The sequence below is a fragment of the Hemiscyllium ocellatum genome, chromosome 16 (assembly GCF_020745735.1).
Source record: "Hemiscyllium ocellatum isolate sHemOce1 chromosome 16, sHemOce1.pat.X.cur, whole genome shotgun sequence".
In the NCBI taxonomy this organism is placed as follows: Eukaryota; Metazoa; Chordata; class Chondrichthyes; order Orectolobiformes; family Hemiscylliidae; genus Hemiscyllium; species Hemiscyllium ocellatum.
This window is the reverse complement of record NC_083416.1, coordinates 79,828,498-79,855,037: the sequence shown is the minus strand read 5'-3', so window position 1 is coordinate 79,855,037 and position 26,540 is coordinate 79,828,498. Positions and strand designations below refer to the sequence as shown.

At 42.6% G+C, this 26,540-nt stretch overlaps 2 protein-coding genes across 2 annotated transcripts in view; both read right to left on the bottom strand.

Annotated features, from left to right (window-relative positions):
- LOC132823103 (uncharacterized) overlaps positions 1-20,607 on the bottom strand; it is a 110,600-nt gene extending 89,993 nt beyond the window's left edge. Inside the window, 4 exon segments of the mRNA XM_060836642.1 lie at positions 1,110-3,056; positions 3,212-3,428; positions 8,169-8,261; positions 17,974-20,607. Of these exon segments, the coding sequence (XP_060692625.1) occupies positions 1,110-3,056; positions 3,212-3,428; positions 8,169-8,261; positions 17,974-20,360 (4,644 nt within the window). The 5' untranslated portion in view covers positions 20,361-20,607.
- A 1,680-nt stretch (positions 20,608-22,287) lies between these two features.
- Positions 22,288-24,672, bottom strand: LOC132823102 (protocadherin-10-like). Its single transcript, XM_060836641.1, has one exon. The coding sequence runs from the start codon at positions 24,670-24,672 to the stop codon at positions 22,288-22,290; it is 2,385 nt and encodes a 794-aa protein (XP_060692624.1).
- Positions 24,673-26,540: the final 1,868 nt, after the last annotated feature.

Sequence of the window (26,540 nt, the reverse complement as noted above, 5' to 3'; positions counted from 1 at the left end):
GAGGGATTTAGGTGTGCATACTGACGTGTGCTGGAACTCAGTGTGTGGGCTATACAACTGCAATTTTGTACTTGTACTTTTCGTGGCAATGCTGCTCGTCTAACGAGATTTTTTTTTATTTCAGAGAGGTCATACGGTCAGTTCGAATATGCCTGGGTAAATCTGCAAATGTTTTTAAGTCTTTTTTTTAAACACTTGTACAATGATATGAGAGTGGCCAGTTCTCTCATTTCAGAGTTTGGTTTTGTTTTAGCAAGCTGCTTTTGTTTCCAACTGCTGATCAAGGTTTAGCCCGGAACCCAAGGGGATTGTTTACTTAGAATCAATCAGTGTAGTCACAACTTGCAAGGGTAAATATTTCAATTCACCGTGAGTTCTAAAATATTCAAACTGTACAATCATTGATGAATTCATCCAAGACATTGAAATTATGTCCTATAATAATAACAATTTGAATATATATACAACAACAAATCCAACAGTGCAATACTGAGGGAAATAACAGAAGCATAAATTTAAAATTGAGTCAGACTTCAGGTGAATGTTTATTCCATATGCACTGCCAAGCATTGCAAAAAAGAGGGAGGTATATTCAGCACTACAATCATGCTGCAGTATGGGAACAACATCAAATAAATTTAGTCTATCAAGCCTTCTATACCAAGAGAAACAACTAATGAAATATGCAAAATGAATCTGATGTTTCAACATTTAATGTAAATTCTTCATCCACGTGATTACCGAAAAGTTTGTTGCCTGAGTTAATTCATCATGTTGGTGTCCTGGACATTCGCTTCTTTGAATGGCAAGGTAGGATGACAGGGCTTTAAAAACAGAAAGTCACTTTTCGATGATTCTGGAGATAAACAGATGGTGTAATGATAGCTTTCATTTTGAACATGTCCAGTATAATTTAATGACTTATTTGGGGCAGGTCTATGATAAGAACTGCCATTCGAACTGTTGCTTTTGTGACAAAGTTCGCTGGAGTTGTAGGTTTTAGCAACACTTCCGTCTTGTTTAAACTTCATGATGACGAGTAAAATGATGGCAACAAGAAACACAAATGATGTTGATCCTAGAATAATAATTAAATAATTATTAGGTACCAAAAAATATTCCGATGATCTTGGTTTGTCAGTTAGTTCGGAAGATTTTTCTGTAACATTGGCTACAATTATAAAGGAGATTGTGGCGGTACTGGAGAGACTTGGCTGTCCATTGTCCTTCACAAGGAGAATTAATCTTTCTGTAGCGAATTCGTGTTCTCTGATATTTCGTGTTGCTCTAATTTCTCCAGATAGACGATCCACACTAAACATACTGGAATCAGTGTCCTCCAAAAACTGGTAGGAAAGCCGTGAATTTTGCCCAGAATCGGCATCAGTGGCGATTATCTTGGTAACTAAGTATCCTACATGTACTAACTGTGGTGTAATCTCCAGTAATACTGAACTGTTCCACATTAGGGGTGAGATAATAACTGGCACGTTGTCATTTTGATCCAAAATAATAACATGCACGGTGGCAGTGCTACTGAGTCGGGGGGAGCCCAAATCCTGGGCTTGAACATAAATCTGGAATTGTTTCAATTGTTCATAGTCAAAGGAGCGAAGTGTGTAAATATTACCATTTTCAGAGTTAATCGTGACATATCCAGGACCCTTTTGCATACTATTCTCCGAAATAGAATACACCACGTCACCATTCTTGTCTGTATCAGAATCTAAAGCGGTAACTGCAAATATAGAAGCACCAGGAGTGTTGTTCTCCATCAGATAAACGTTATATGATGCTTGCGTGAACCTCGGTGCATTGTCATTGATGTCAGAAAGTTCAATCAAAATTGTTTTATGGGTTGAAAGTGTGGGAGAACCCTCGTCCCAAGCTGAGAGAGATATGTTGTAGAATGACACTCTTTCACGATCCAGCTGATCGCGTGTTACCAATTCAAATTTATTCCTGAAAGACCTTTGCAGTTGAAATGGAACATCTGTAGCAATTTTACAATGAACGTTCCCATTTTCCTCCGAATCTAAATCTGTCACAGTGATGACAGCTATTACAGTCCCAGGTACAGTATCCTCAGAAACTGTGCTGGATACTGAAGTTACGCCTATCACGGGGAAGTTGTCATTTAGGTCGATTAAATTAACCATAACTTTGGCATATCCTGCTCGTCCGGGTATAGCTTTGTCTACAGCTTGTACAGCAAGTTCATAAACAGCTGATTCTTCAAAATCTAATACGTCTTCAACTCGAATCTCTCCGTTGTTTGGTTCCAATGTGAACAACCCGCGAATCCTTTCGGAAACGTGATGGGTAAAAGAATATGTTACCTCAGCATTCGTACCTTCGTCCAAATCAACAGCGTTAACTGTTGCAACTAAGGTGCCTTTAGCACTGTTTTCTGCTATAGTCGACTTGTATATTTCACGATCGAATAAAGGTACATTATCATTGATGTCCACGACGATAATAATCACTCGAGCCGTGCCAGATCTGGGAGGAATTCCACCGTCGATAGCTGTCAATGTCAGATGAAAGGCAGACTGCTGTTCACGATCTAATGACTTGTCCAATATCAGCTCAGCACTCTTACTGCCATCACTTCTGGTCTGCACTATAATACGGAAATGTTCGTTTGGACTGATTTGATACGTGCTGATCGTGTTTGTCCCTACATCCGGGTCACGCGCGCTCTCAAGAGGAAACCGCGCCCCTGGTGCAATTAGCTCACTGATTTGCAGAGAAAATTCATCCTTGGAAAATTGAGGATAATTATCATTTATGTCTAGTACTTCCACGACAACTCGATGCATCTCCGACGGATTATGAAGCTCTAATTCAAAAGAAAGGGAACAAGTAGAGCTTTGCATGCAAATCTGTTCTCTGTCGATTCTTTCATTGACAAATAAATTCCCATCCTCCAGATTTACCTCAATATACTGTTTTTCCTCGTTTGCCACAAGCCGACATTTATGAGCAGACAATTCCCAAGCTTCTAGCTTTAAATCCTCCGCGATCTTCCCAACAAAGGCCCCGCGTTCCAGTTCCTCAGGGATAGAGTAGCGAATTTGTCCCGTAACCAGGTCGAACGCACAAAGCAGGCAAATAAAGGACGTTCCACACCACCGCGATGTCGCCATTGTTCAGGGCTGGATTTTGATATATAAATATCGAAATCTCTGCCAAACGAATAGATAAATACCCAGGAACGTTGCTCCACAATTTTGTCGGTCGCTGATATTAAACCGAGAAATGTGAATAATTCACTAGATTTATACTGCTGAAAATGGCGGAATAGTGCAAATGTGAACACAGCATCTGTTTTTCGCTCGTTCTCCCTCTGTCCCTTCTTCAGCTGTGTTTGCGTTTCTCTGAAAGGGGGAGAGAGGAGAGCTGGATCTCTTGCAGCGTCTGCACTCCTAATTGGTAGACAGCGACGCAAAGAGTTTTAACCAATAACTGCAACAAAGTTCCTTAAAGCTGGACTGTTTCAGAATAAATAACATTTGAGCAAGTATTTAACATCATGCGACCAAAATCTTTAGATACGTATCGATTGGGTCACTTTGTTTTTGAAACCTGGACGATTGTTTTGTAATCCGGTATGCTACTGCTCAGCATTCAAAGAAAGCGTTTCACGCATGCATTTTGCCGATTGATTTTTTTTTGTTTGTTCTCCTGATGTCTGGCGTGCATAATGGTACAGCAATGGCCACCACAATCTCGACAGAGCAGAAGTTGAAGGGCAATGTTAAGTCTGATTCAGGTAACAGTTATCCTTATTTAGACGATACTGTCGAGGTCATATAGTTCAGAAATTATTCCGGGCCTTTAGTAGAATAATTCATTGTGATATTTCATGGCATTATGTATTTCAATCAGAACATTGACACGAAGAAAACTGGCTTATCCTGAATCGACACATTAAAGCAAAAAAATCGCAACTTCCTTCCCCTTGGTGAAATGTCACTGATGTTACTTTAGGTTTTTTTTTCAGAATTGACGCACCTAAAGCTTTTGAGTGAACAGCTACCCACTAAATAGCCAATTATGAAACTACAAAAAGTTTGCCATATTCAGTAAAAAGTGATATCTTTTAGCAAAAATGAATAACAGGGGGACTTGGTCAACAGCAAGTATGGCATGATTATTCACATAATACATTACACATGAGAGATTCTCTTGGATATTTTATTCAGCTCATTAGAAGAGAGGATTATTCATACTTCACAGTCACTGTTATAACATGAAAATGTATAACAATTATCAAACCTGAAACGCTTGAATAGATTTTTTAAAATTTGCTCAGAAGTGTAAATATTGGATCATATTTTTCATTGCTGTATAATTTCTGGGTATTAGTTCATGAAATGGTTGCAAGTTTGCGGAGATTGTTCCAAGCATGTAAATGGAAAAGAGTATCACATTATTGTAATAGTTGACGATTAAATCAAGGCTATTGATGATGGCAAAAAGCGGAAATAGTTCATTAACATCTGCTGGGAAATCCGAGACCCAACTGCTGAATTCACAACAAAACAAATAGAACAGATTTCAAGTTTTGTCAACTTTCTACCAACAGCTCAACTTTAGATTCTAGTAGATCCTCAATTCCTTGTTTATACTTTAATTTGAAAATTAATGGCATGGTTTGTTGTATGGTGTGACATGTTTATAAGGTTCTGAGGTCGAATAGTGTGTTCCCAGTTACTGACAAATAGGAATAGGATTACTGAAACATTTTTTGATCTCATTATTCCCAATGCATAAACGATTTAAAATAGATTTGAATTTATGAGATATGCAGTGATTTGGATGATCATGGGAAGAAATCAAACAATAAATAATTTTGATGAATAAAATAATTGGATACTGTAACACATTCGCCAAAATGTGATTTGATAATTATGGCTACCAAAGTTTTGAACGCCAGGATTTTGCTGTGTCATCCTTTTTCTTCTACTGCAGATTCATTAAATTGTGGTAGATTATTACAATTGATCAATAACTCCAGGATTATGGAATTTTCGCTGCCTTTGTCTTAACTAACCATTTGCTCAACCACTGACATGCTGTAACTGAAATATTTGTCATGTATAGAAGGAAGTGCAGGAATTCTCCGATATTTCTTCATTGGCAACTCGACTGTCAAGATGGAAAATAACAGCAGCTGCATCTGAACACCATCATTGTCAAACTCTCATGAGTCAACCTGTCTTGTGTTTATATTGCAAGTGTTTTATTTTACATGTGACAAGGTCCTGTGATAACCTGAGTACTGAAAGCCAATGCTGAATGTTTAAAGTAATTGGAGGGGAAGCATTCGAAGATTTTACTCCGGCAAGCATGAAGGTTGGCATTGGTTAATGATTGAAAGGAATGAAATTTGAATACATTGAAGGGGGATTAGGCTGGTTTGCTGTCTGTTGCTCCTATCTGCCCCAAAATGTGCAAATATAAGATGAAAACACTGTGGCATGAAGAAACCCCAGCCAAAGTAGTCAATAGGAATCGGACAAAAGCTTTTGAGTTCAGTACTAACAATCTTTGGTTGTGGTTGTTCGAAGCCAGTTATCTTAGTTCCATGACATCTGGTGGTATGGCCTATTGCTTGTGGTCATTGCTGCTGCGTCCTGTGGGTTCAACACAATGATGGTCTGCTTCCACATCGTTGGCAGCATGGTAAGCCTAACCCAGGATTCCAATGGCCCAGGCCAGCAGTTTCTTCAGCAATGATATTAATTCTGTAAGGCAGCTTCTGTTGTGTCTTTTGCCTTTGATTTGGGATGGCATGGTGGCTTGCCTCAGTGGCAGCTTCTGTGTCGAAATGGATCCTTGATTCGGCTTCTGTGTCTTCTTTGTTCACACGGCGGTCTGGCCTGGAATACCAATGGCTGCAGATTTAGTGGGTCGGATGTTGGCTTTCTGCAGCAATGGAGAGTGGTTCCTATCTTTTCCTCAACCTCATTGTGAGTAGTGACGAGAACAAAAGTGGACTTAGTCTTTTTTTTTTACATATGATTTCTGGGATTAATGTACTCGCTGGAATATGGTGACTTAAACAATTTTCACTGTGTTTTTTTTGTAAAGATACAAGTAACAGACTAGTATTCGGAAAATTGCTGTTCTATTCATCTCTATCAGCGTTCCTTGGAGTTATGTCTTAAACTGAAGAATTTTTAGTTGCTTCATCAATGACATTCCCTACTTCACATCGTCAGAAGTGGAGATTTGCACCAACGATTCTATTCATGACTCCTCAGACACTAAAACACTTTTATCTAAACGCAACAAGTCCTGAACAATATCTATGCGTTAAATGGGAAGTGGCAAGATTCCATGACATGCAAATACTAGGAATCTATATCTCCAATATGAATTATTCCTACCATTTCCCTTGGAACTCAACATCACTGAATCCCTCTCTCGACATCCTGGGGGTTATCATTTTAAGAAACTGAACCAAGCTAAACATAAAGATCCAATGGCTATAAGAGCATGTCAGAGACTTGGAATTCTTCAGTGAGTGATTCACTGCTTGACTACCTAAAACCTGTCTCTCATGAAGTCAAATTCAAGAGTGCAATGGAATGTTCCCCATTTGCTTGCATGAGCAACTCCAGCAACAGCGATCTTTGAGAAGATTGTAGCACAGGCTGATAACAAGTCAGCTTGAGGCTCAGCGAGCTAACTTATATACATAATTCCAGCAAGTGTCAAGAATATTGACACCAGCCAGGACAAAGCAGCCATTTAGTTCACACCCCGTTCACAGACACCAACTCCATCCCCCACTGACACCGACCAGCGATATGGTGTACCATCCACAAGATGCGCCCGAGAAATTCACCAATGAGTCAGAAAATGCACATTCTAAACCTATGACATCAACAATCTAGAAAAACATGAGCAGCAGATATATGGGAACACCATCAGCTATTTGCGTGCTTGAGTTGAAATCACATAAACAACTCCCCGAGAAACATCGTACGTCGACCCACACCAAAGGGTTTAGAGCAGATCAAGAAGGCAGCTGAGCACCACCTTCTCTAAGCTCCCAGTGAAATATAATAAATGATGTCCCAGTCAGGAAGGCCCAAATCATTTCAGCTTTTTTTAATGGACCTTTCCCAAGACATTTCACCACAAAATATCAGTTCATAATTCAATGCAGCTCTGAAAGGGTGCTGCGCCTTTGACTGTGCTGACTTTTAGCTGAGTTGCAAAACTGAGGCAATTCATCATCTCTACAATAGATGTACAAGTATATGAGACAGTATTCAAAGCACAGACATGACTGTTATCCCTTATTGCCTAGCCAATTATTATCTTCCACTTAATATCACTTAAACCAATTGTCTGACCATCATTCTGATTGCTGATTGAGAAACTTCACTACGCGTGGAGCAGTTCCAGAATTAGTTACATTATAACAGTGACGTAATTTACAAAGTAGTTGCAGAAGACTTTGAAACGAGTTGAGATGGGGAAGTGCATCTTACGAGTGCAAATCTTTCTTTCATTACAAATTGGTAGGACATTATTGATAAATATTCTTCGAGATAGGAAGTGCTCACGTCTGGCAAAATAGGGGTAATACACAAAAGCAGAATAGCATTGTTCGGAGAATGCCACGTCTCACAATCTTGATTGAGCATTTTTAGGAAATGCCAAATATGACTGAAAAGAGTGGGGTGGTACAAATTATCTGTATATACTTTAACAAGGCCTTTGACAAGATCGCTCATAGTAGATTAATACAAATGGTGAAGTCACGTGGGATCTGTGGTCGACTAGTAAGATGAATACAGAAGTATGTTCGTCATTGAAGACAGTGAATAATAGTGAAGTTTTTTTTTCTGACTGGAGGTCAGTGATCAGTTGTAAGTGTCGGAATCTCTGTTGTTTATAGTATGTATATATAAATTATTTGAAGGAAAATGTAGCTGCCCTGATTAGTAAATTTACAGATGATGCAAAGTTTGGGGGAGCTGCAAATAATGAGGAAATTGCTCGAGGATAGAGCTATAGGTAGATTTGGGCAGAGCAATGGCAGGTGGAGTTTAATCCAGATAGATTCATGATAATGCATTTTCGAAGGTCTAATGCAGGACGGATGCATACAATAAATGGCAGAACCCCTAGTAGCATCAACATACGAGTGATCTAGGCGTGCAGTTTCGCAGTTTCCTGAAAATGACAGAACAAGTGGATTTGTTGGTGAAGAACGTAGCATGCTTGCCTTCATCAGGCTGAACAAAAAATATGATATTTGCCAGTTCATGTCGCAGCTGTATAGAACTTTACAGGCTGCAGTTGAAATATTGTGTGCAGTTCTTGGCTGCCCCACAACCAGAACAATATGGTAGCTTTTGTGAGGGTACAGAAACAATTTATCGGAATGTCGCCTGATTTGGAGGGTATTAGCTATGAGGGGAGTTTGATCAAGCGTGATTTGGTTTCACATGAACATTGAAGGATGAGGGGTGACCTGATAGAAATTTACAAAATCATGAGAAGCGCAAAGAGAATTGTTAGTCAGCATATTTTTCCCCAGAGTAGAAATGTCAATTACTAGGTGGCATAGACTTAAATTAAAAGGGGGTAAGTTTAAATGTGTTTAAAAGGCAAGGTTTTCTTTTACACAGAGAGTGGTAAATACCTGAAATGCGCTGCCAGAGGAAGTGAAAGAGGCGAATGCAATAGTAACGTTTAAGAGACATCTTCCATATATAAGAAGAGGCAGGGAGTAGAGGGGTATGGACTGCATAGAAAGGCATCATTTGTTGGTGCTGTATTGATGAGCCAAAGGTCATAATTCTGTGTTGTATTAATCTTTGATTTTGTTTGTTTTTGTACAAGGAAGAAATATTTTCATCCATCTCGACCTCCTCCAGTAATCTCCAGCATCACAAATACCACCCTTCAATCAATTTGATTTACTCAATGTCAACAAACGGTTGGAGGTTTTGGAGAGTGCAAAGGCTAAGGGCCCTGACAATATTGTGGCAATAGTTATGAAGACTTGTGTTATATATCTTGGCATTCCCATTGCCAAGCTCTTCCAGTACTGATACGACTTTGGCATCTATTCAACAAGGCGGAAAATTGCCCAGATATGACCTGTACGTAAATAAAGCAGGACAATGGACAGATAGATGCCAAATTTGCAACTGTATAGGAAGTGTTTGAATAACAGACAGAGCTGGTTCTAGTTCAAAAGTCTTCGACTCTTTCCAGAACATGACAGTATCCATAGCCTTTGACTTCAGCTGCTTTTTTTTTAACTTGACATATATATTTCAATCGAATTTGCTGAAGGCTGGCATCTGTGATGCTACAGGCCTCAGAACGAGATAGTTATGCATTGTCCACACAGCACTTCTGGCAGAAGATTGTTACAAATGCTTTTGCCTTATCTTGTGCTCTGTATTCTGGGATCCCCATTATTGAAGATGAGGGTATTGTGAAGTCCCCTCCTCCGGAGAGTTGTGTAATTGTCCAACGCTTTGCACATTTTAAGGTTGATCCATTTCTCTAAACATCAGTATTTTGCATGTAAGTAGCCCTGCGTTGTGGCTTCATCATTTTGACATCTGGTTATTAGGCATGCCTGCTGCTAATCCTGATCTGCCAACCTTCAATTTTCATTTTACCAAAATTGATTCTTTAGGAGGTAGTAATGGTGGTCTGGTATTTATCTGAAAATGAGGCTATAGTTCGTATTTGATCACAATTCTGTTGATGGTCCAAATTGCCCATTCTTGAGTTATAGAATCATAGAATCCCTACAGTTTGGAAACAGGTCGTTGGGGTCATTAAGTCATGTCAACTCCTGGTAGAATATCCTGCCCAGAGCCAGCCCGTACCCTATCTTTATAATTGAAAATGTGTTGCTGGTTAAAGCACAGCAGGTCAGGCAGCATCCAAGGAATAGGAAATTCGACGTTTCGGGCATAAGCCCTTCATCAGGAATGAGGAGAAAGTGCCAGGCAGGCTAAGATAAAAGGTAGGGAGGAGGGACTTGGGGAGGGGCGATGGAGATGTGATAGGTGGAAGGAGGTCAAGGTGAGGGTGATAGGCCGGAGTGGGGTGGGGGCGGAGAGGTTAGGTAGAAGATTGCAGGTTGGGAGGGCGGTGCTGAGTTGAGGGAACCGACTGAGACAAGGTGGGGGGAGGGGAAATGAGGAAACAGGAGAAATCCGAGTTCATCCCTTGTGGTTGGAGGGTTCCCAGGCGGAAGATGAGGTGTTCTTCCTCCAACCGTCGTGTTGTTATGTTTTGCCGGTGGAGGAGTCCAAGGACCTGCATGTCCTCGGTGGAGTGGGAGGGAGAGTTAAACTGTTGAGCCACGGGGTAGTTGGGTTGGTTGGTCCGGGCGTCCCTGAGGTGTTCTCTGAAGCGTTCTGCAAGTAAGCAGCCCGTCTCCCCAATGTAGAGGAGGCCACATCGGGTGCAGCGGATGCAATAGATGATGTGTGTGGAGTTACAGGTGAACTTGTGGCGGATATGGAAGGATCCCTTGAGGCCTTGGAGGGAAGTGAGGGAGGAGGTGTGGGTGCAAGTCTTAAATTTCCTGCGGTTGCAGGGGAAGGTGCCGGGAGTGGAGGTTGGGTTGGTGGGGGGTGCGGAACTGACGAGGGAGTCACGAAGTGAGTGGTCTTTGCGCAACGCTGATAGGGGAGGGGAGGGAAATATATCCCTGGTGGTGGGGTCCGTTTGGAGGTGGCGGAAATGACAGCGGATGATACGCTGTTTACGGAGGTTGGTGGGGTGGTAGGTGAGAACCAGTGGGGTTCTGTCTTGGTGGCGGTTGGAGGGGCGGGGATCAAGGGCGGAGGAGCGGGAAGTGGAGGAGATGCGATGGAGGGCATCGTCGATCACGTTTGGGGGGAATCTGCGATCCTTGAAGAAGGAGGCCATCTGGGCTGTGCGGTGTTGGAACTGGTCCTCCTGGGAGCAGATGCGGCGGAGACGAAGGAATTGGGAATATGGGATGGAGTTTTTACAGGGGGCAGGGTGGGAGGAGGTGTAGTCCAGATAGCTGTGGGAGTCGGTCGGTTTATAGTAGATGTCTGTGTTGAGTTGGTCGCCTGAGATAGAAATGGAAAGGTCTAGGAAGGGGAGGGAGGAGTCTGAGACAGTCCAGGTGAATTTGAGGTCGGGATGGAAGGTGTTAGTAAAGTTGATGAACTGTTCAACCTCCTCGTGGGAGCACGAGGCAGCGCCGATACAGTCATCGATGTAGCGGAGGAAAAGGTGGGGGGTGGTGCCAATGTAGTTGCGGAAGATGGACTGTTCCACATATCCTACGAAGAGACAGGCATAGCTGGGGCCCATGCGGGTGCCCATGGCAACTCCTTTAGTTTGGAGGAAGTGCGAGGATTGAAAAGAGAAGTTATTCAGGGTGAGGACCAGTTCAGTCAGTCGAAGGAGGGTGTCAGTGGAAGGGTACTGGTTGGTGCAGCGGGAAAGGAAGAAGCGGAGGGCTTTGAGTCCTGCGTGATGGGGGATGGAGGTGTACAGGGACTGGATGTCCATCATGAAAATAAGGCATTGGGCACCGGGGAAGCGAAAATCCTGGAGTAGGTGGAGGGCGTGGATGGTGTCCCGAACGTAGGTGGGGAGTTCTTGGACTAAAGGGGACAGAACCGTGTCAAGTTATGCGGAGATGAGTTCGGTGGGGCAGGAGCAGGCTAAGACAATGGGTCGGCCGGGGCATTCAGGTTTGTGGATTTTGGGCAGGAGGTAGAAGTGGGCGGTGCGGGGTTGTAGGACTATGAGGTTGGAGGCGGTGGATGGGAGATCCCCTGAGGTGATGAGATTATGGATGATCTGGGAGATGATGGTTTGGTGGTGGGAGGTGGGGTCGTCGTCGAGAGGGCGATAAGAGGAGGTGTCCACGAGTTGGCGTTTGGCCTCAGCCGTATAGAGGTCGGGCGCCAAACTACTACATCAGGAGATCTCCCATCCACCACCTCCAACCTCATAGTCCCACAACGCCGCACTGCTCGTTTCTACCTCCTGCCCAAAATCCACAAACCTGAATGCCCCGGCCGACCCATTGTCTCAGCCTGCTCCTGCCCCACCGAACTCATCTCCGCATACCTTGACACGGTTCTGTCCCCTTACTCCAAGAACTCCCCACCTACGTTCGGGACACCACCCACACCCTCCACCTACTCCAGGATTTTCGCTTCCCGGTCCCCAACGCTTTATTTTCACGATGGACATCCAGTCCCTGTACACCTCCATCCCCCATCACGAAGGACTCAAAGCCCTCCGCTTCTTCCTTTCCTGCTGCACCAACCAGTACACTTCCACTGACACCCTCCTTCGACTGACTGAACTGGTCCTCACCCTGAATAACTTCTCTTTTCAATCCTCGCACTTCCTCCAAACTAAAGGAGTTGCCATGGGCACCCGCATGGGCCCCAGCTATGCCTGTCTCTTCGTAGGATATGTGGAACAGTCCATCTTCCGCAACTACATTGGCACCACCTCCCACCTTTTCCTCCGCTACATCGATGACTGTATCGGCGCTGCCTCGTGCTCCCACGAGGAGGTTGAACAGTTCATCAACTTTACTAACACCTTCCATCCCGACCTCAAATTCACCTGGACTGTCTCAGACTCCTCCCTCCCCTTCCTAGACCTTTCCATTTCTATCTCAGACGACCGACTCAACACAGACATCTACTATAAACCGACCGACTCCCACAGCTATCTGGACTACACCTCCTCCCACCCTGCCCCCTGTAAAAACTCCATCCCATATTCCCAATTCCTTCGTCTCCGCCGCATCTGCTCCCAGGAGGACCAGTTCCAACACCGCACAGCCCAGATGGCCTCCTTCTTCAAGGACCGCAGATTCCCCCCAAAACGTGATCGACGATGCCCTCCATCGCATCTCCTCCACTTCCCGCTCCTCCGCCCTTGATCCCCGCCCCTCCAACCGCCACCAAGACAGAACCCCACTGGTTCTCACTTACCACCCCACCAACCTCCGTAAACAGCGTATCATCCGCCATCATTTCCGTCACCTCCAAACGGACCTCCCACCACCAGGGATATATTTTCCTCCCCTCCCCTATCAGCATTCCGCAAAGACCACTCCCTTCGTGACTCCCTCGTCAGGTCCACACCCTCCACCAACCCAACCTCCACTCCCGGCACCTTCCCCTGCAACCGCAGGAAATGTAAAACTTGCGCCCACACCTCCTCCCTCACTTCCCTCCAAGGCCCCAAGGGATCCTTCCATATCCGCCACAAGTTCACCTGTAACTTCACACACATCATCTATTGCATCCGCTGCACTTGCAGAACGCTTCAGAGAACACCTCAGGGACGCCCGGACCAACCAACCCAACCACCCTGTGGCTCAACACTTTAACTCTCCCTCCCACTCCACCGAGGACATGCAGGTCCTTGGACTCCTCCATCGGCAAAACATAACAACACGACGGTTGGAGGAAGAACGCCTCATCTTCCGCCTGGGAACCCTCCAACCACAAGGGATGAACTCAGATTTCTCCTGTTTCCTCATTTCCCCTCCCCCCACCTTGTCTCAGTCGGTTCCCTCAACTCAGCACCGCCCTCCCAACCTGCAATCTTCTTCCTAACCTCTCCGCCCCCACCCCACTCCGGCCTATGATCCTCACCTTGACCTCCTTCCACCTATCACACCTCCATCGCCCCTCCCCCAAGTCCCTCCTCCCTACCTTTTATCTTAGCCTGCCTGGCACTTTCTCCTCATTCCTGATGAAGGGCTTATGCCCGAAACGTCAAATTTCCTATTCCTTGGATGCTGCCTGACCTGCTGTGCTTTAACCAGCAACGAATTTTCAACTGTGATCTCCAGCATCTGCAGACCTCATTTTTTATCCTATCCCTATAACACAGCATTCCCCATGGTTAATCCACCTAGGCTGCACATCCCTGGACACAACAGATACTTTCACATGGCCAATCCATGTAACCTGCACATCTTTGGACTGTGGGAATAAACTGGAGCACCTGGAGGAAACACACACAACCATGGACTGTTTTTACTCCACATCCCCAGTCATCAGTAGCTGGAAATGATTCCTGGCGCAGTGCTAACTATTGAGTCACTATACTGCCCACTGTGTTCCCAATCTATAACATTCAACACAGTTGGAGTCTATCCTTAGTATGAAGGCAGGACTTGGAGTCAGAGAGTAATAGGGATGTATAGAATAAAAACAGGTCTGTTGACCCAACTCATCCATGAAGATCAGATATCCAAAATTAATCTAGTCCTACTTGTCAGCATTTCCCTATTCCTGTACTCACCCACATGCCTTTTAAGCACAAGGTACTTATATTTGAGGCTTTCTAAATTAATGGAATCTTTCCAAGATCCGAATAATTTTGAAAGACTACAACTCATGAACCAACTTGAGTTCTTTTAGGAGGTGACAACACAGGTCGATGAAGGTCGGGCACTGGATGCGGTGTATCTGGACTTCATCAAGGTATTTGGTAAGGTTCCCCATGGTAGGCTCATTCATAAAGTCAGGATGAATGGGATACAGGGAGATTTGGCTATCTGGATTCAGAATTGGCCGGATGACAGAAGGCAGAGAGTGTTTATATTTAGAAAAAATTATGACTGGAGGTCGGTGTTGAGTGGGGTCCTGCATGGCTCTGTTCTTGGGCCTCTGCTCTTTGGAGTTTTTATAAATGACTTCGATGAGGAGGTTAAGAGGTGGATTAGTAAACTTGCAGATGACACAAAGGGTGGAGTTGTCATCGCTAGTATAGCGGGCTATTGCAGGCTGCTGTGCGACATAGACAGGATGCAGAGCCAGGCTGAGAAATGGCAGGTGGAGTTCAACCTGGCTAAATGTGAAGTGATGCATCTTAGAATGTCGAACTCAAATACTGAATATAGAATTAAAGACAGTATTCTTGGCAGTGTGGAGCAACAGGGGGATCTGGTTGTGCAAGTACATAGATCCCTCAAAGTTTCCACCCAAGTTGATAGGGTTGTTAAGAAAGCATATGGTGTTTTGGCTTTAATTAACAGGGGGATCAAATTTAAGAGCTGCGAGGTTTTGCTACAGCTCTACAAGTCCCTCATGGGACTGCACTTGGAATATTGTGTCCAGTTCTGGTCGCCCTATTATAGGAAAGATATAGAGGCTATGGAGAGGGTGCAAAGAAAGTTTACCAGGATGCTGCCAGACTGGAGGGTATACCTTATGAAGAATGGTTGAATAAGCTCGGACTTTTCTCTCTTTTCTCTGGAGAGGAGATCTGATCGAGGTATACAAGATAATGAGTGGAATAGATAGAGTCAATAGCCAGAGACCTTTCCCCAGGGAGGATTGACTGGTACAAGGAGTCATAGTTTGAAGATATTAGGAGGAAGGTATAAAGGAGACATCAGAGGTAGGTTCTTTATGCAGAGAGTGGTGAATGCATGGAATGCATTGCCAGCTGTGGTGGTGGAAGCAGAGTCATTGGGAACTGATGGATATGCTCATGGAAAACAGTGAGTTGAGGTGTGCGGAGGTTAAGTTACTATATTTTACATTAAGATTAACCTCGGCACAACATCGTGGGCCAAAGGGCCTGTTCTGTGCTGTACTTTACTATGTTCTATGTTGACGCAGAGATGGGCTTAGAGAATTGGCCTCATCTTCAAGTTAACAGCAACAAATGTCTTCTTTCATGCTAAGAACCCTCTCAGGTGCAGAAACACAAAAGTTGTATTCACAATATAATATGCCACAATTGTTCAAATACTTACAGATTATTAACTGCAGTCACTCTATAACCTCCTTTCTGGAATTCAGTTTTAATTCCATTTATCAACCGATACAGGAATGAGACTCATGCACTGATGGAAGGCGAAACATCACTTGTTGAGCAGACTTATTGTGTGTCAATGGGGCTTCATAGACCTATCAATTAAAGCTTTCAACATCAGTCATCATCCGGAGGACCATAGCAACTGATTTGTCGGTTTTTTGGCTGTTTCAGCTCACTCCACGTAGTATCAAAAGAGTCATGGATGCACTGAATACTGTAAATAATATGACTGTGACAATATTCTAGCAGTTGTACTGAAGACTGTTCTCTCGGACCTGCTCCAACTTGAGACATATTATTCCACGATAGTTAAAACTCTGGCATCGACACTACAGTGTGAAAAACTATGCAAGCATGTCCTGTACATGAAAAGCAGAACAGCTCCAACCTAGCAAGCCATCGCCCCCACTAGTCTACTCATGAACATCAGTAAAGTGACAGAAGTGTCGCTTATACTACTAAAAAAGAAACATTTGCTGAGCAATAATTTGCCCATTGACACATGTTGGGCTTTAGTCACAGCCACAACTGAGGCTGAATACATACAATCTTATTCAGCCATGGACAAAAAATCTGAATTCTAGATGTGATGTGAAAATGGCTGGTTTTGGCATTTTTAAAATTCATTCATGGGATATGGGATATGCGCACCACTGGCTAGTCTTAATTGTCCACCCTTAATTGCTCTTGAGAAGTGGTGATAAGCTATCTCCTTAACCGACTGTGATCCATTAGCTGTAGGTAGCCCCACAATGCCCTGAGGAAGGGCATTCCAGGATGTTGACCAAGCGACATGAAGGGAGGTATCAGAGCAGCATTTTACCAAAAGTAGCACGAAGGGTCATGAGCAAATCTTAAATCAATGAAAATAAGGAAAACAAATCCCTACCGGTTGGAATCAAATCTGGTACAAAGTGAGATGGCTGAGGTTTGACAGTCAATGTTCATGCTTGGTTCTGCAGATAAGCAATAGCAAAATTGACAAGGCACCATAGGAAACAACAGACTATGTAGGGGCAACATTCCTTTATTAATTACGAAGGAATAGTGCAGTGCATCAAATCTATGAAACATTACAAGCAGAGGTTAGAGAGAAAATTGCACCAGAGACACTCTCTTACAACAAAGGCTGCCACACTGCCATCTTTGGTGGAGCTACCTGCTAGTGGGACAAGACATACATGGGGTGGTGCTAGAAGTGTGTCCAACACTGGTTTAAAGGTATGCTTCTGGGAGCATGAATTGGTCATTCTGTAGCCTGAGTCGTCTATGCCACAACTCTCTCACATTTTGCCACAAGTCTCCAAATGCTAGTAAAGAAGACTGAATTCTGGATTTTGTTCCTACCGGGTACCTGAGTCTGTCATAAGTTGCCTATCCAACCTTATTCTTATTAGACTCTTTAAAATAGTCATATTAAACTGAGCAATTATCATTTCCAAATGACTTACCCAGATTTGGATGGGCATGGTGTTCGTTACAAACCAGGAGTTCCTGTAATAGGGATTCTGGTGCAACAATCTTGCAATTTCCTCACCAAATACACTAACTTATTTTAAACTGCACTGTTGTGGAGGTGCTATCTGAAGTCTAGTTTCTGGAGCATTATTAAAGGCATCTGATTAATAAATCTAAAATCATAATCAGCATGCCCTTGATACCCTTAAATATTCACAATTACTTAGAAGTCATATTCCTAATCTGTGTATAAATCTCATGCATTGTTAGCATGTACAAAAATGTCATATTTTCTATTAAAATTTTGCTGAAGTGTTGTACCAACTTTACAGTGTATTATTTTAACAAAGAAAGGTTTGCATAAATACATTGGTTTCTTCAATATATTGCAAATGATAGTCAGAAACAAAGAGTGAAGTCTAACCCCCAAAGTGATTTACTATTGATTTATTTTGCAGATTTTTCTATTGTTCATTTGCCTATTTTTATTATTAATAATATTATTATTACGAATGACATTTATATCAATATTCATAAATTTGAATTACAACCAGACTTTGTATTCCCACTCAACTTCCTTTGGAACTGGACAAGTATATGTGATCAGAGGAACTAAATAACTTGCCCTTTTCTTTAATCTGTTATAGCAACATCACTTAACACTACTATTGTGGCAAAGTTGAATTAAAAGGTTTCAAGAACAAAAAATCAGTCTTGGAAGATTCTGGAGAAAGGCAAACTGTATAGCGATATGGTTCAGCATTGGGACCAATTTCGCCGACACCAGCATAATTTAAAGGATCTGTTGGTACAGATCGTTCAGTATATGAATAATTTGAATCCTCCCGTGTGCAGCAACATACTGGCGAGCTGTAGTTTTCAATGATGCCTCTGTCCTGTTTACATTTGATTCCAATCAGGAAAATTATGGTCACGAGAAATATTAAGGTAGTTGAACCTAAAGCCACAATTAAATAGAGATTTAAGTCTGATATATCTTCAGGATTACTGACAAAGGTTTTACTTTCAGAGAATCGTTCAGTAACGTTAGCCAAGATTGAGAAGAGGATTGTAATAGTGCTGGAGAGGCTTGGCTGCCCATTGTCTTTCACCGATACCACTAACCGTTGCCTGGACGCTTCTTGCTCCAAGATATCTCGGGCTGTTCTGATTTCTCCAGAGTTAGGCCCGACAGTGAACAAACTGGGATCAGTGGTTTTTATGACTTGATAAAACAGCCTAGCGTTCTGACCAGAATCAGCATCAGTTGCAATTATTTTGGTGACCAAGTAACCCTGGCCGGCTGACTGAGGCACGATCACCTCCGCTGCTGATCCACTCTGTGCAGAGGGTGAAACAATGACTGGAGCATTGTCATTTTGATCGAGGATAATCACATTGACTGTTGCACTGCTGCTCAGAGGCGGAACTCCAGAATCACGGGCTTGAACTTGGACCTGGAAGCTCTTCATTTGCTCGTAGTCAAAAGAGCGCAGTGCGTAAATGTCCCCATTATTGGAGTTAACATTGATCAAAGAAGATGTTTGAAAATCTTGGACCTTGCTTGCCATTATATCATAGGAAACAAAGGAATTCCCGTCCGTGTCTGCATCCAGAGCAGTGACTGTGAAAACCGAGGCACCGGGTGCATTGTTCTCCATCACATACACGGCGTACGACATTTGGGCAAATTGAGGAGCATTATCATTTACATCAGAAACCGAAATCCTGATGGTTACATTTGTTGATAGTGGTGGAGACCCCGAATCCCTGGCTAAAAATAATATGTCATAAGTAGAGACTGTTTCACGATCCAGCAAACCGTTGGAAATCAATTTGTAATGGTTGCTAGAAGATTCTTGAAGCTTAAACGGGACGAGCTTTGAAATCTGACAGTTTACCTGCCCATTTTTACCAGAATCTTGATCCATTACATTGATCAAAGATATCAAAGTTCCTGGCGCAACATCCTCGGAGACTGTGCTGGACACAGGTGTCACCTTTATCTCGGGGGCGTTGTCGTTTACATCAACGACCTTAATAAGGACTTTTGAATGTCCCGCAATTGCAGGTGAGCCTTTGTCCACAGCTTGTACATCAAGTGAATAACTGTTTGTTTTTTCAAAGTCTACTGTTCCTTCCACTTTGATCTCCCCTGTTCTGGGGTTCAAACGGAATAATTCTCTCACCCGTGGGGAGGCAAGTTTGCTGAAAGAATAGGTTACTTCAGCATTCGAACCTTCGTCCAAATCAGTAGCGCTGACCCTGGTCACCAAGGTTCCCTTAGGTGAGTTTTCTGCTAAGCTACTCCGGTAAATTGCAAGATCGAAAACTGGTGAGTTATCATTACTATCCAATACGGTAATGAGGATCTGGACGGTACCAGACCTGGGAGGAGTCCCTCCATCAGTAGCTGTCAGTACAAGCTGAAAGGACGGATTCTGCTCGCGGTCCAGAGCTTTCTCCAACAATAATTCGACAATTTTAACGCCGTCCTCCGTTGTCTGCACTTTTAGGCCGAAGTGCTGGTTAGAACTGAGTGTGTAGGTGGTGACAGCATTTATCCCAACGTCCGGATCCTGCGCACTCTCGAGTGGGAAGCGTGCCCCTGGTGCAATTGATTCAGCCATCTGTAGGGTAATGGTGCTATCCGTGAAACTGGGCGCATTATCATTTATGTCCAAAATCTCCACTTCACCGCGATAAATCTCGAAAGGATTTTCTACTACCATTTCAAAAGGAAGAACACATCTAGCTACTGCTCCACAGATATGTTCCCTGTCGATTCTCTCGCGAATGGATAAATCGCCATTATCCACACTAACCTTCATATACTGGCTTCCAGCATCAGAGGAGAGTCGGAATTTGCGAGCTGACAGTTGCCGTGCATTCAGTCCCAAGCCCCTAGCGATATTCCCAATTAAAGCATCTGGTTCCAGCTCCTCGGGGAACGAATAACGAATTTGTCCAAAAATCAAACCTGGTGTACTTAACAGAAAAATAAAAGCGAACGTTTTGAATGCTGAGGCGTCGTTGCTCTGCAAATTCGCCATTGTTCTGGACTGAATGCTTTCCTGAACCAGGCCTCGGTGGTCAATTAAACTGCAGTCTGAACACAAATTACGTACAGCAAAGTCTAATGACGAATGTACAAGGTCGCGAGTTTAATCTGGTCCCCACAACCTAAACGGAGGCACTGCTTGCTTCTCTGGTTGATTCTGATCTCTAGCCGTGATGGAGGAGGGACAATAGATCTAACGCTGTATTTGGCTTTCTCATTGGTACACAGCGACACAACCAGTCCTTTTCGATAATTACATCAACATTTCTTAAAGCAAGTCTGTTCTCGTGTATGTTTAAAATTGAACAACCATAAAATCGAGTCAATTATAAAATCAACTGCTTGACTTGCCCTGGAATGTCATTTTCAAAAGTTACGAAAGCAGTTTTAGAGTGTAATTTGACCTAAACATTTGAAACTTATTACTTATGCACGGTCAAAGTAATAAGTCATCAGCATTTTGGTGACGGGACATATCACGTAGGCCATCTTCATCAAATACGATTTCACAAATCTGAAACGTGGGAATCTCAGAAAAGTGAAATGCTTACAAATAAAAAGTGCAAATGTCAAATCAGTCCTCTCATAAGCTAAGAACATCGCATTATTATGGCTTGTTTGATGCATTTGTTGACAAGTAATGCCTCATTAATGAACCAAAAGCCATGCCTCTCAAAGACATGTTTCAAATTCCAGATATTTAAACTGAAGTTCATCTTTCAGGCAAATTAAAACGAACTCTTGAAGAATCTAAGGAAAATCCAAAATGCAACCAAGTAACTTCGCGGATTCACATTAAATCCATTAACAAGGGTGTGAGTGTTGGACATGTTTTGTAATTTTGTCTAGCAAAGACAAAGGAAACTTGAAAAGCAATGGCAACGTCCAGTTAACAAAAATCAATCTATGCTTCATTATATCAATACTTAAGCATCAACAACTTTGCACAAAATGAAGTTTTATCAGTAAATATCAAGCAATATAAAAACGTAATAATTGACACAAAATGCAACAAATGCGATTCCAAATAATTATCAGACAGGACAGAACTTGTACTTTGCTCAAACGAGATATAAAGTCAACTTTCATATTTCACTCATCAGGGCTTGGACACAATGAATTAGGTTTTGAATTGGAACTTCAATTTTTTACAGCAACAAAATAAGTTATTTAATAGTTGGGACGTTGTTGTTTTGGCTATGCAGTAGGAACATTTAACTGCCAATTTTATTCTCAGAGCAGGTAATAGACTCTGGAAACAGAGAGAGATTCCCACGGCAGCACACTGAACAATCAAATTTTACCCACCAGCTCTGAGAAATGAGATTGATAGTTATCTGTCCATGCTGCATCTCAAGAGCCTCGTGTTGTATAAATACATGTTGCTTATCCAAGAAAAACCAAAGTACAATGGATGCCTAAAATATAAATTAAAACAAACGGCACTCGAGAGTTTTGGCAGCATCTGTGGAGAGTGAAACTTATTTTTTAGATTCTGACATGACTTCTTCAGAGAGCAACATCGATTGGAAATATTAAGTCTGTTTTTCTCTCTCCACAACTGCCCCGGGCCTGTAAGTGTCTCCATCACTTGCTGTTTCTATTCATTTTCCAAGTCTGGTTTCTTGCATCGTGGTTCTGATGAGGATGAGATGAAATGTTTTGACTTTATTTCTTGTTTTGGACATGGTTAAATAAGGCCCTGTCGATATGAATTTTTGTCATAATGCTTCCTCCACAAATTCTTCACAATTTCATGTTTATTTGGCTGACATTTCAGTTTGGTGCAGCAACAGCCTTCTATTGAAAGTCAAATGGCACATGCAATTCAGGTAGAAAAATCAAGTTGTCATATTCTATTGTAAAACATATATCACAACAAGCAAAATTTATTGCCAACTCCAACACGTTCAAAGAAATTAACGATAACCCTGTGGCAAGGTAGGATTGCAAGGCTTTAGGAACAAAAAATCGCTCTTGGATGATTCTGGTGACAAACAGACAGTATAATGATAAGTGTCAGAAACGGGCAGAGTTTGCCCGCAGTAATTTGTAGAAGCTTTCGGCTCTGGTCTTTGACTAAATCCATCAATGGAATCTTCTGGTTTACAACAACAAATTGTGGAGTTGTCTTGAGGAAATCTCCTGTCTTGTTTGCACTTGATGCCAAAAAGGAAAATGATAATTACAAGGAATAAAAAAGATGTTGACCCCAAAGTGATGATCAAATAAAGATTTAACTGAGAATGTTGTTCAGTTTCCCTGACCAGATTGCTCTGATCTGAAGATCTTTCAGTAATATTGCCAAAAAGTAACAAGACGATTGTAAGGGTGCTAGAGAGGGTGGGCTGCCCATTATCCCTCACCATGATGACCAGAGATTGTGTGGAGGCATCGTGCTCCAAAATGGCTCGGGTTGTTCTGATTTCGCCAGTGTTAAGCCCCACACTGAATAAACTGGGAACTGTGGCTTTCACCGCCTGGTAAAATAGCCGTGCGTTCTGACCGGAATCGGCATCAGTTGCGATTATTTTGGTGACCAAGTAACCTTGGCTCGCTGATTGAGGCACGATCACCTCCGCTTCGGATCCGCTCTGTGCTGATGGTGAAACAATGATTGGAGCGTTGTCATTTTGATCCAGGATAATTACATTGATAGTTGCGCTGCTGCTCAGTGGAGGAACTCCAGCATCACGGGCTTGAACTTGGACCTGGAAGCTCTTCAACTGTTCATAGTCAAATGAGCGCTGTGCGTAAATGGTCCCGTTCATAGAATTGACTTTAAGGTAGGTGGCCACCGGCGAATCTCGAAAGGTCTCTTTGGAAGAATAAAAGACATTGGAATTCTGATCCAGATCAGGGTCGGACGCAGTCACAGTGAAAATAGAAGTACCCAGAAAGTTGTTCTCTGTCACATACACCGTGTACGTGCGTCGCTCAAACATTGGAGCGTTATCATTTTCGTCAAGAACCGAAATCTGGACAGTTTTATTTGATGACGAAGGGGGCCTCCCCGAGTCCCAGGCTAAAATGGATACATTATATCCAGGAGTAGCTTCACGATCCAGTGGCGCTGTGGTTATCAATTTATAATGGGTACTTGAAGAGATTTGAAGTTTAAAAGGGACGTTCATCGGGACTTTACAGTGCACCTGTCCGTTTGTTCCACTATCACGATCTATTATGCTGATCAAAGCTGTTACAGTCCCAACAGGAGCACTTTCTGGAACCATGCTAACCACAGACGTCAGTAAAATTTCAGGGGCATTATCATTCACATCAATTACCCTAATCACGACTTTACAATGCCCTGAAATTACAGGTGAACCATTGTCCAGAGCTTGAAGCTCCAGTGAATACGTGTCATCTTCTTCATAATCAATTGCGCCTTGGATTCTAATCTCTCCCGTTCGAGGATCCAAGCTGAACAATTCCTGTACACTCTGTGAAACACGGTTACCGAAAGTATAGGTTACCTCAGCATTCGAGCCTTCGTCTGCATCAGTGGCATGGACTGTAGCCACCAAGGTGCCCCTGGGTGAGTTCTCTACCAGGTCGACCTTATAAACTTTGAGATCGAATACAGGCGCATTATCATTGCTGTCCAGCACTGTAATGAGAATACGAGCGGTCCCGGATCTGGGAGGAGTCCCTCCGTCGGTGGCTGTCAGCACCAGTTGAAAAGATGATTGACGTTCGCGATCCAACGGTTTCTCCAACAACAGGTCGACAATTTTTGCACCATCTTCGGAGGTCTCCATTTGTAGACTGAAGTGCGCATTTGGGCTGAGGCTGTAAGTCATGACGGTATTCATTCCCACGTCTGGATCGAGAGCGCTCTCTAGCGGAAATCGGGAGCCTGTTGTTATGGATTCCGCCATTTGTGAAAGTATGGTACTCTCCAGGAAACTGGGCGCGTTATCGTTAATATCAACAATCTCCACTTCCCCGCGGAACATCTCCAAAGGTTGTTCTACAACAATCTCGAAAGGGAGAACACAAACTGACATCTGTCCACACAGTTTCTCTCGATCTATCCTTTCCTTCGTAAATAAAGCACCCGTCTCTATATTCACCTTCAGATACTGCCTTTTATCAGCAGACGCCAGTCGGAATTGTCGACCTGACAACCTACGGACGTTCAATCCCAAATCTTCCGCGACATTTCCAACAAAAGCGCCAGGTTCCATTTCCTCGCGAATGGAGTAGCGAATTTTTCCGAAAGCCAGGTCTGACAAAAGCAGGAGTAATATTAAATCGAATACCTTGTATTTTAAGGCGGTGGTGAATGATGATTCTGCCATTGTAAGTTATAGTTTGGAGACGTGGAGAAAAAAAACAAATCGACAGACGATAGAGGGAAAGAGCAGCCCGACCTTATACCACACAGAGTATCGGATATATCCAAATGCCGAAGTGAATTCACACCGATCTTTCTGCAAAATGAGCCACAGCAATTCTGTTTCGGTTCTCGCTCCGGGCAGGAGGAGGAGCAATAGATCTCTGCTGGCATTTGAGACCCTCATTGGACGGCAGCGACACAGCGAGTCTCTGCTTATATTTACGCCATCTTTTCTTAAAGCTGCACGGTCCATAATTTGAGGGCTTCAATCCTACTGTGCAACCATAATACGTACAACCTGGCATAAAAAAAACAGTCTAATTCCTTTAATCGGCCTTTCTTTTTAAAGGGTGGTGTTACTCTTTTTGAAGGGAATTTAAATCATAAATTTGAGTCTTGCAATCAATGATCTTCGCATATAATCTCCAATGAAACAACACTAAGTTATTCGTTTTCCACAATTACATTTAAACTTTGATCAATAATCAAGCCATTTAAGAAAAGCAAATTGGAGTTACAGAGAAATAGAGATGTACAGCATGGAAACGGTTCTACTGGTCCAACTCATCCATGCCGACCAGACATCCTAAATTAATCTAGTCCCCCCCAATTGCCAGCACTTGGGCCATATCCTTCTAAACCTTCCTGCTTATATACCCATCCAGATGCCTTTTAAAGGTTGTAATTGCACCAGCCTCCACCACTTCCTTTGGCATCTCATTCAGTACACGCACGATCCTCTAAGTGAAAAAGTTGGCCCTTAGCTCCCTTTAAATCTTTTCACTCTCACCCTAAACGTATGCCCTCTCGTTCTGCCCTCCCTCACCCCAGGAAGAAGACATTGTCTATTTACCCTATCCATGTCCCTCAAGATTAGATTTAAATGTTTTCAGTGCTCACAATTTAGTTGCAGAAGACAAATTATTTGTTTTCAATCGAACCTTATGTTTTGATCACAGTCTTGTACTTCACATTTTTTTAAAAAATCTGTAATAACTTAGCTAATTTTTCCACAAGGCAACTGCAAAGTATGACACCAGTGTAATATGTCAGCAAACTTCAGAAACTCTGTTCACATCTCGGCTATATTTTCAGATATCTTCATTACGATTATATATTGGAGGTGAATCACATTAATAGTTTCAAATGCCAATTCGTTAGATGTTAAGTGCTCAAAAAAGGATTAAATATTTTGATAATAACATCTAATATGCAAAAATATATAAGGGAATTATAAATTATCACTTTGTCTGTGCTAGTAAGGTGTAGAATGATAAAACTGTTTTTAAAAAGGATTAATAAGAAAAGCAATCAATGCAATTAATGCTATACTCTAACTTTCTGATGCACTCACCAGAATGTGATTCCTGATAAACTATTGTTTCCATTGTTAGTGTATAAGTGATTGGCATATACTTTTGTCATTTCCCTTCCAGTTACCTTAATTGGTAGTAAAGAGGAATTTTGTGAACGTGTTCGCCACTTGTGAGCTGATGTGACACTGGGTAACTTGTCGAATCTGGCTATGTTTAAGGTTAGTCATAAACCATGAGCAACATATGCGATCAAATGCTGCAAATGCAAGAAAATGCTATAGGGGATAAGAAATAAGATTACACAAATTTAGTTTTAGGTTCAGCAAATTGTGGCTTTAGGTAAAAGATATAAAATGTACAAAGACAATTAAACCTATAATGAACTGTAAACTAATTTGAATTAAGATGACAGAGATTTTTGGGATTATTTTTAAATCAAATAACATCCAGATCTATTTGACTATTAATTAAGTGGACCATGAGGTTGAATCCTCAGTGAAATTTCAACTGTCAT